Raw genomic sequence first — 10,857 nt, 5'->3', positions numbered from 1 at the left:
CAATGAGCTTTTATCCAATTATGGTACTGTTAGATGTGAAGAATACTTTAAAGAGGTATGGCCAATTGTGCTGAGTCATTTTCAATCCGTTTTACATTATTTACTGAGCGCCTAGAAAGGGTGGATATAAGGGAAGTTGCCTGATTGGTCGTCTCTTCGGTCTTTGGAGGCGGTAACAACGCATGGCTGCAGTGAACATCTGGAAGAGGTTACTTGCCTTGTTGCTTACTCTGAAAAGTATTCCGGAGTACAACTGCAACTTGAAAATGTCTTTCATAAAAGTAGACGAAGAGTCTGATTTCTCCTTTCATAACCTACCTTATGGCGTGTTCTCCACTGTGGACAATGTAAGTACTTTTAAAAAAAAATATATTAAAAAAATACTGAGGCCTTTCGTAATTGACGTTAGTTCATTCGTACATTTTCACGTAGGCCTACACTTTAGACAACGGCTTTTCTGTTAGATTTAGCATGCTCCAAATAAGACAAGTCTAAAGTCCAAATAGCAAAGACCACGTTATTGTGCGAATTATAAGTGTGTGCAACTTCAAATCAATCTCAGCCAAGGCATAGGATCGGTGCAGGTATTGGAGATCAAATATTGGACCTCAGTGCAATAAAGCACCTCTTCAATGGACCTGTCTTGTCAAAGCATCAGAATGTCTTCGACCAGGTAGACTGGCTTCTTCTTTTTAAAGCAACACACATATAGGCTACTTTTAATGGGAGTAAAGCTATTTGTTCCATGTGCCCATTCCTTAGCCCACGTTGAATGCGTTCATGAACTTGGGTTATGATGCTTGGAGAGAAGCCAGAAGATATTTGCAGAAGCTCTTATCTGCAAATGAGAGTACGCTGCGTGATGACGTGAGCCTTAGAAGCAGGTAGGCTATTTACATTTTTGAAAATTCGAGCTGCATTATTTTTCACCACTAGGCCTAACTGCTCAGAGTTGGGTAGCCTGGTGTGAACTTTACATGAAAAAAGAGTCTTTAGGTGAAGAGTTATCTATGAGTAAAATGTTGATCCCAACTAGAAAAGTTGGGATATTACTATAAGGTTAGCCTCAGTGGCTCTTTTTCAATTTTCACCTTGATACTTATTTCGAATAACTTTTTTCTTTGTAATCTTTTTTTGTGTGTGTATGACTGTATTTTTTGTAGAGCATTTGTGCATCAGACTTCTGCTGTGATGCATCTTCCTGCAGAGATTGGTGAGTTTGGAACAGTCACAGTAGACCAAATCTCAGCTGAGGTGACAGGTGTGAGTGACAAGTGATGAATGCTGTTTTGTTTGCCTGAGGGTTACATGGGAGTGCTATTTTTATCAACTCATATGTCTTTCCTTCCCTCACTCTCTTACTTATTCACTTTACTTCTCTGGGCATCCTTTTTATTCACAAAGACCAAACAAGTATATTGTGATGATATGATGTTGCCATACTAAACATTATGTAAATGAATGTAATTGAAATAGTGATTGCAGTCCATTACTGCCTTACATCACAATACCATCAGAGCTTAGATTAAACATTCAGTGGCTGTTTAATGTACCATATGGGTTGTGTTAAGCCAAGAGAAAAAATGGCCAGGTTTCATCCTACCATTTAACACAGGAGGGCACTGTTCTCCACATGAGCTAACAATGAATGATCACACCAGAGCTCTTCTATGTTTAGCAGCATAGTTGCCACGAGCCTCTAGTTCTTCAGGATATGCGTACTATACTATTGTGGTGTTAATGAAAGCTCTCTTGCTCTACCCTCTTTCCTTTTTCCTCCAACTCTGTCTCAGGTGACTACACTGATTTCTACTCCTCCAAAGACCATGCCACCAACGTTGGGATAATGTTCCGTGGGAAGGAGAATGCCCTTATGCCCAACTGGTACAAAAGCAATTTTATAAGTAATTGGGTAAAAAAGTATAAATAATTGGCTGCAAACTTTTGTTATTGGGATATAGAAAGAACAGGTTTTGTAAGGCTTGAGGTAACTAAGCTTCGGAATATATTAAAAACCTTGCCATTTCAGAACCACACCACCATTTTCTGCCCTATTGTTTGGCTGAAAAAAGAACATTCAGTTATTGCCTCAAGGTGCGCTCCCATTTTAGGTTTTGTACTTGTTCTTTTGTGAATAATTCTCCAGATTGATTTTACACTTGCGCCATAGTAATGAGTTAGCCTCTGCACGGAGCTATATTTCCTGTTTCATTGTTACTTATACAAGGTCCTGGGAGAGAGTGAGACCGTTTCTTTCGCCAGAGGAGACAGAGCGAGGGGCCTCCGCATGCGTGTCAGGGGAGGGCAGGCTCTGGGTTCGGGTTTCTCTAATTGATTTCTGATCTCCTGGGCTCTTGGAAGCTCGTTCGCCCGCAATCACCTCACTGCTTGGCCATTCCAGCAGTCCACATTTCTTTTGAGTTTGGCGAAAGTAACAAGAGCAGGATATGTGGTGCAGGAGTCAGATTGTGAGTTGAGGGAAGGAAAGGAAGAGAAAATAAAGTCTCTGCGGTGTTCACATCAGTGAACTGTCACCTCAGTGACTCATCCATGCGTGCACACCAGTGGAGGAGCCGTGATAACATATTTTCACGTCATGCACAAATGTGAAATGAGGGGTTTTACTGGGGGAGGTGGTGGTTGATGAGTTGGAGAGCCGCAGATGTTATCGGTTTAGCCACCTGCACATCTCTCCTAACCGCACGGGATGAAATAGAAAGAAACTAGAAAGCAAGAGAGATGAAATGGGTGCTGAAATGTGTGTGTGTGTTTGTGTGTCTGTCTGTGTGTGTGTGTTTGTCTTTCTGTGTGTGTGTGTCCTTCCAGGCTGCGGCTGCCAGTGGGGTACCACGGCCGGGCCTCCTCGGTGGTGGTCTCTGGAACGCCAATCCGAAGACCCTCGGGTCAGATGAGGCCTGATCCAAGTATGTGTGTGTGACCCTCACTTCACACTGTTGACGCACGCCAGTGCAGACTCAGTACCTCTGATCACCTGAGGATTAGACTCCTCTCTCTGATAGATGCACTTATTCTGTCAGTCTGGTTCTTTTGCCCAGCCTCTCCTTTTGATGTGTGAGCCTGGACAGATAAGAGAGCCTGTTGATTGAGGATATGGAAATGTGAAATGTAAATGCTGAAGTCGAGTCTCTTTCTGACATCCACTCGAGTGTGTGTTCTGCTGTTCCCTGCTGTGTGTGTTTGCATTGATTCTCTTCCCCGACGTCTCTCTGCCTCTCCTAGCTAAGCCCCCGGTCTTCGGCCCCAGCAAGCAGCTTGACATTGAATTGGAAATGGTGAGTGCAGTAGTTTGTCAGTGAGAAATGGGAGTGATACAGGATATACAGCATCAGAAAAAATTAAGAGAGCACTGTACATTTATGACCGTCAACTCATTCGAATGTCAGTGGTCTCTGAATGTTTTCCAGATGTGTATGTTAACTCCTAACAACTTTTATTGTAGGCTTAACAACTTTAAAACTGTTTACTGTCAATTTAACTATTATAATATTCATATTCTGTAAATCGTTTTGGACAAAAGCGTCTGCTGAATTCCATATCCTAACCATAACCATAACTCAAACTTCACTTAATTTTTGTGTTGTATTGGGATGCAGTTATTCATGTAGATGTTGGCTAAGGAGTGTTGAATTAAAGGTAACACAATGACGAGAAATAGTCTGCCGACACTTGAAAATGTGTGGTCCAGAATGATATAGATTCTTTTGTAAGAATCTTTGGATGTTTCAATCTTTGGATGTTTCAGTCAAAAATTTCAGATGTAGAGCTGCAGGGTTTTTTAAATATTCTTGACTTGACTTGACTTGACTTGACTTGACATGGCTTACAGCATTTGTACATGCATCCATAGCATAAACATCACATTCAACATGTAACTTTAATGAGTCGTCCGTTTTAGCAGAGTCTGTCTCTGTCTCACAGGCGTTCTTTGTGGGAGCTGGAAACACCCTGGGAGAGCCCATCCCCATAGAGAAGGCCCACGAGCATATCTTTGGCATGGTGCTGATGAATGACTGGAGCGGTGAGTGACACTTCTCATCTTCACTGACATCTCCGAGTCAAACTAGTCACCTTCTCAGACATGTTATTCTCCCAGGGCTTACATAACCGAGGCAGGACAGACACTACTTTTATTGTAAGCTATTATGATCCCAGACCTATTGCACAGCTACTTTATTCTTCTAGTAGGGCACCACACCTTGACAGACTTTAACACATTCACTTTCTGAGGTTATTATTGTAGAAATAATTTTTGCTCTGTGAGGTCGCATATGAAGGGGCTAGCTGTTGTTGTTGTTGTTGTTATTTTATGACTCAACCTATTAAATAAAATGTACTCTGTTGGTATAGTTACATTGTTTTTTTTTTCAGTCTTGTTTGATACCACCTCTGATATTATATAAGAGGCTCAAGAGTTCCAACAGACTTTGAGAACCCTCGAAAGACCAAGAAAAATAACCTCCTCTTTCCCTTCTTTCAATGGATCACAAATATCAGGCTCCTTTCATCTAGACTTATTGCCTTTTGAAGTTACTGAACCTTTTGCAGTTGGACTTGAGATATGCACAAAATGACCCCAGGTGCAGTCTAATAGATCACACACCAAGAGGACTTCAGACACAGCCAATCTCTATGGAAATAGATGGAACCAATTGACATCGCCGGAGATGGCCTGTCTCTCTTTCTGAAATAGAAAACCTCACCTTTCATAGTTTGGCGATCTTTTTTTTTTCCGCTCTTTCTTTCCCCTTTTTGAGAATATATCTCATCCCGAGGCTCTCGGAGGCCTTTGCGATAGATAAAAGCCATGGAGATCTGTCTGTGCCTGGGATTTGAGCTGGACCATCTCTGATTTACGGGAGTTCTCAGACCATGCCAAGTGGCATCTCAGAGTAACAAGTGCCGTCAATTTCTTTTATTATTCCATCGCCCCAAACCCACATTGGCGTCCTTTCGAGCATACCCACCGATATTGCTTTTTTATGGCCTATCGGTAAGCATCGACGGAAATGAAAAACACCTGGGGAAAGAGACACTGCAGAAAGTGAACTTTTTTTTTGTGCAAGACAGTCTAATATTCAGCCTCTGGTGGTGCTGCAGTTTTTATTCCTCAAGATAGCGCAATCCTACCTGTCAGTGTATCTGACACACACACACACACACACACACACACACACACACACACACACACACACACACACACACACGCTCCTTCTTACAAAACATTACACAACAGCAACCAGCAAAATTATATGAAAGAATTGAGGATGTGGTCCTATCACACTCTCTAGTCATATAGATTACATGAAGGTTTTCGAAAACCCCTCTAATATATTTGATGTATGACTTTTTGCATCATATTTCATAGAAGACATTGGTTTCTCCACCCTGTTCTGTCTCAGTGATTTTGTCTATGTGCAATAAGAACTTGTTTTTTTTTCAAAACCACAGTGTATTTTCAGACAGGCTTCATTTATTTGCGAAAGAGCCCTTCACAGTAATGCAGAAGTGATTGGTCTCCTTAATTTCTCTCGTGCCATGTCATCTCTCTGAACTCATTTCTTGTAGGCTTACTGTACTGTGTATCCTTCTTACCATGGGCCACCTCTGCACATTTCCTCAACTTTATTGCCATGCATGGCGTCTCCTAGTGGGAAGTGTGTGTGAGTGTGTATGTGTGTGTTAGAGAGAGAGAGAGAGGGAGAAAGGGAATGAGATAAGCATCCTCCTTAGATATATAAACATTTTATACATTATATACATTATGTCTTTCTCAGGCAATTGGGCTTGGCAGTGAGTCATCCCTGTCTAATTACGGAGGGAGCAAACAGTAGAGATGATTTTCCAGCTGCCTCTCCAATCTGAGTCTCTTCAGTCTCATGTCTCCACACAGACATGAAACTGCCGGGATTTGTGCATGCCAATCTGGGCAAGTTCGCCTTGACAGAATGTGTGACTATTGAAAGACATGTTATCATTAATTGTATCTCTGCTACATGCATCAAGGCACTGTCATGGTAGATGCGTGTTTGAGCTTGCACATGGAAATATGCTTTGCCATTCATATTCATGTTTGGTTGGCTATTGGATTAAAGAATTTGTTTTTTTTTATTAAATATATGTATATATTGAGATTTCAGCTAGGATTCGCATGACTGCAAGGTAATGAGAAAGCAGATTAGTTTGCATCTGAGCCGTTCTGACACTTTTCCCTTATTTCTCATGTACCGCACATACTTCAGCTCGGGACATTCAGGCGTGGGAGTACGTGCCACTGGGACCTTTTCTGGGAAAGAATTTTGGGACGACCATCTCCCCCTGGGTGGTGCCTATGGAGGCCCTCCTGCCCTTTGTGGAGCCCAATGCAGTCCAGGTAAACCCATGTCCACTCCTCGCCCTCCAGAGTTTCTCTTAAAGGAAAATTCTGGTGATTTTTCATATAGATCTCTGTTTCTCGAAGTCACTGAGTACTGTCTGTATGAAAAAAAATGAAAACAATTGGTTCTACCTAGCTTGAGTTGCTGCTGCCAGGCTGCTACAGTGCTACACTCTGGGGGGAAGTTCATGAGCTCCCATGATCATGCAACCCGATTGTAGTACTGTAGCTGGTGTAACAACAACAGAGGGTCTATTTATGGATGATAGTGAGTAAAATGTTTTATTTGAGACCATAACGACATCAATCGGTGTAGTTTTGAGTAAGACCAGCATTTATAACTGAATAGTAGCATAGCCTTTGGGGGCAACTTTGCTCTTAATCCTCAATACGGCTGATCTGTAAGCAATATAAGTATGGCAAGAGGAGGGTAACTGAGAGCCAGCATACCCTATACAGTTCCACACCCTGTTTTAACACAGACACTATTAGCTGAGCTCCGCTGTCTGACCCCGGTCTGCACTGATTGGAGAATGTATCCCAGAGTTCTTTGTGTGCACGTTATCTCTCGAGCCTGGCGGCGGCGAAGCTTTTGCTGGTTTGCGGCCAGGCGTGTGACCTTGCGCTGACCCCCCCCCCCCCCCCAACACACACATACATACACACTCACCTCTTCTCCTGTGTTTGGTGCCTTTTTCCTCCAGGATCCCGAGCCGCTGCCTTATCTCCGTCACGACGACGCCTACACCTTCAACATCAACCTCTTTGTGTCCGTGAAAGGTACAGTGTGGGCATTGCGGCGGCGCTGGCGTCCCCTTAATTAAAGGCATTGTCAGAAAAAGAGGCACGGCGCGCTCCAAGCTCCGGGGCGCCGAGGAGATAATGCATTAGAATTAAGCAGCTCTTACTCTTCCCACTGGCAAGGCTAATCACCGCACTCCCCTCCTGTACAGTGCTGCACACTGGCTAACCTCAAGCTTGTTTTTGCAAATCCCATAAGTGTGCTTTCTCAAAACTAGAGGTAAATATGGTCCTCCAGGACTGACAGGCCAGATGTCTTATCTGTTCTTGTGTCCGTGGCGACACAATAGGGACAGGGGAAAAAAGCACTCACGCGCATCAAATTCCTAGCATCTGGATTTGCAATCTAGCGACATTTGGAGTGGAGTGGAGTTTTTTTTCATCTGACAGTGAAGCCGTGCCAAATAGATTTGCTTGTGTGATAGCGTTCAGAGTGATTGTTCGGTGCAGAGAAAGTGACAGTCAACAGTGATTCACTCTGTGTTCCACCAGGCGAAGCAATGAGGGAAGCCTCCACCATCTGCAAGTCCAACTTTAAGGTAAGTGTAAACAACAACAAACACAGCAACAACAACAGCAGTCCTTTCTTGTGGAGGAGCACCATTACACAGAGGGGATGGAGAGGACTGACATGGGACACCCTGTAATCCTACTGCACTTGGTTCATGCTCATTAAGCTCCTCAATGTCTCCACTGTGTCAGTGCTACCTCCGGAGATTGCTAGCTTTCCTCGGACATGGGTGATAGACTGTCTGCTCCCTACGTACTGTGTGATGGAGAGCGGAGATTAGGCCTGTCCTACGGGGATGGGCTTTGACTGATGAGCCCGGTCTAGGCTGAGGTGTGTGTGTCGTCTCTCTCTCTCTCTCTCTCTCTCTCTCTCTCTCTCTCTTTCTCTCTTTCTCTCTGTCATCTCTCTCTTTCTCTCTCTCTCTCTCTTTCTCTCTCTCTTTCTCTTTCTCTCTCTTTCTCTCTCTCTTTCTCTGTCGTCTCTCTCTCTCTCTCTTTCTCTCTTTCTCTCTGTCATCTCTCTCTTTCTCTCTCTCTCTCTCTCTCTTTCTCTCTCTCTTTCTCTTTCTCTCTCTTTCTCTCTCTCTTTCTCTGTCGTCTCTCTCTCTCTCTCTTTCTCTCTCTCTCCTCTAGTACATGTACTGGACGATGAAGCAGCAGCTGGCCCATCACACGGTCAATGGCTGCAACGTGCGGCCAGGAGACCTGCTGGCCTCAGGGACCATCAGTGGACCGGTGAGGGCCTCGCTTGAGTTCCTGCTCTGGGTGCTATTAAAGCTCGCTTACCAGTGAGACTGTTTGGGAAATATAGTTGTGCTGTGTGTGTGTGTTCGTATGTGATCTGGGTGGCATTAGAGCTTGCTTACCAGTGAGACTGTTTGGGAAATATAGTTGGATGTGTGTGTGTGTGTGTGTGTGTGTGTGTGTGTGTGTGTGTAGGTAGGTAGCTGTAGTCGTGTTTATGTGTGTAGCTAACTGTACCCTTACTTACATGCTTGTTTGTGTTTGGGAAAATTAAACATGATTGCAAGGTCAGGGTGATACCAATCATGTAGTGATTCTGTGCCAAGCTCACTGGTGGCTCTGTTTGTGTTGTGTGTTTGCATGTGTGTGTGTGTGTGTATGCACATGTGTGTGTGTGTGCGCGTGTGGGAACGCATGCCCCCAGGAGCCCGAGAGCTTCGGCTCGATGCTTGAGCTGTCGTGGCGAGGATCAAAAAGCATCGATCTGGGCAGTGGCGAGAGCCGGACGTTCCTGAAGGACGGCGACGAGGTCACCATTACAGGTACGAGAGACGCATTGCCACTCCTGCGTTCCATGCCCTAGCTCCGCGTTAATAATTCAGTATACCAAAATCACATCGATTATTTAGGAGACAAGAGTGTAAGCCAGTAGGACAGATCAGGAGAGGATCTAGTTTGGGAACAAGACATCTCTGTTGTGTACCTGTGAGAACAGGTGTGAGGTGTCTGATCTGTGGGGACTCCAGTCTTAACTGAGAATGCTGAGAATGGCAAGTGCATTCCAATACAGGAGTCTGTTGCCTGTCCATGACATGATCAGAGAGGTTATTGAAAAAATGGCACAGTAGCTCAGGGCTTTGAAGAGTTCTCTCTTATGGAGTGTGTGTGTGTGTGTGTGTGTATATGTGTGTGTGTGTGTGTGTGTGTGTGTGTGTGTGTGTGTGTGTGTGTGTGTGTGTGTGTGTGTGTGTGCGCGTGCATGTGTGTGCGTGAGGGTGCGTGCGTGTGTGTGTGTGTGTGTGTTTGTGCGTGAGTGTGTATGTGCGAGAGAGTGTGTTTGTGTGTGTGTGTGTATTTGTGTATGAGTGTGTGTGTGTGTGTGTGTGTGTGTGTGTGTGTGTGTGTGTGTGTGTTTGTGCGTGTGTGTGAGTGTATGTCCGTGAGTGTGTGTTTGTGTGTGTGTGCATGTGTGTGTATGTGCTTTCATTTTTGATGACATTTTCAAAGCTGAAGTTGGGCTGCATTCCCCAGGTCTGGTTCATTTAGTATTCTGCAGCAGTCTGCAGACTGTTGTGATGCTTTGGGAGAAACCGCTCATTGACTCCTATACCCGAGATATTATTGAGTCAACTTTTTTTCCCATTGCCAGGCCTGTCAATCAAACGCAACACTTTATATAAAAGTGTATATATATCTTCTTGCCTGACAGTCTCTCTCTCTCTCTCTCTTTCACTCTTTCTCTGTAATGTCTGTGTGCGTGTGTGCATGCGTGCGTGTGTGTGTGTGTGCATGTGCGTGTGTTTGGTCAGGTTACTGCCAGGGCCGTGGCTACCGTGTCGGTTTCGGTCCGTGTCGGGGAGTGGTCGTTCCAGCACTGCAGCAGTGAAGCCCGCGCTGCTCCAACAGCGGCCATCTGTCCTCCCCCCAGAGAGCGCCGCACAGACACCCACGGACACCCACGGACCGAGAGCAACGCAGAGAACCACTGCAGCGCCAGGCTGGCCAACACCTCACTCAGTAGCCCTGCTCGTGTACTGTGGTTCAAAAATGAATGGCCATTTTTAATGTCTGTTGACGGAGTGTCACCACGCAGGGAGATGCAGTTACGTTTTTTTTTTTATTTCTAGCAGTATATAAATATTTGGTATGAAATAGGAGCCATTGTGTATTGTTTTCTGTTGTGTTACCAGAGGCAGTATTATGTTCCACTGTGTGTGTGGGTTCAGGACCCATATTATAAACGCTCTGATTTTCACACGAACAATGTGTTTTTTTTGTTTTTTGTCCCCCTCTTTAACCGTTTAACCGAAAAGTTTTGCCTAGACTTTCCACTGAAAGTGAGTTACAGTAGTTTGGCAATTGAGTTAAGGTTTATAATCTTCTTTTCCCAGAGTGTAGTCAGTTATTAACACTCTGCACCAGTAACTGTATATATGAATGGCAATTTGGACTCAAATGACGTTAGCCACTTTGAAGTCTCTACAGGGGGAGTGCAAGTCTGAGTGAGAGCCACTGAAATTCATAATGTGCTCATCTGTGTGTGTGTGTGTGTGTGTCTGTGTGCGCGCTATTCGATATAGCAGCACTGGGGAAGCTAATACATTTACATGTAAATAATATGCATCTCAACTTGTATTGATGAGTTGGGACTTGCTAAACCAGCCAGAAGCTGAACAGTACACAACCAA

At 44.4% G+C, this 10,857-nt stretch overlaps 1 protein-coding gene across 1 annotated transcript; it reads left to right on the top strand.

Moving 5' to 3' along the window:
- Nucleotides 1–72: 72 nt before the first annotated feature.
- Nucleotides 73–10,656, top strand: fah (fumarylacetoacetate hydrolase (fumarylacetoacetase)). The gene is made up of 14 exons (XM_076287363.1): nucleotides 73–347; nucleotides 563–673; nucleotides 763–884; nucleotides 1,164–1,213; nucleotides 1,794–1,884; nucleotides 2,827–2,924; nucleotides 3,241–3,293; nucleotides 3,940–4,039; nucleotides 6,261–6,391; nucleotides 7,099–7,174; nucleotides 7,688–7,734; nucleotides 8,339–8,440; nucleotides 8,874–8,991; nucleotides 9,979–10,656. The coding sequence occupies exons 1-14, from the start codon at nucleotides 183–185 to the stop codon at nucleotides 10,053–10,055; spliced, it is 1,341 nt and encodes a 446-aa protein (XP_076143478.1). The 5' UTR covers nucleotides 73–182; the 3' UTR covers nucleotides 10,056–10,656.
- The last annotated feature ends 201 nt before the right edge of the window (nucleotides 10,657–10,857 follow it).

This window comes from Alosa pseudoharengus, unplaced genomic scaffold (genome assembly GCF_046254945.1).
Source record: "Alosa pseudoharengus isolate Yale_2024_CS ecotype anadromous, Long Island Sound unplaced genomic scaffold, YU_APseudo_1.1 YU_APseudo_1.1_scf_16, whole genome shotgun sequence".
NCBI classification, from domain to species: Eukaryota; Metazoa; Chordata; class Actinopteri; order Clupeiformes; family Clupeidae; genus Alosa; species Alosa pseudoharengus.
This window is presented reverse-complemented; position numbering and strand designations above follow the sequence as displayed.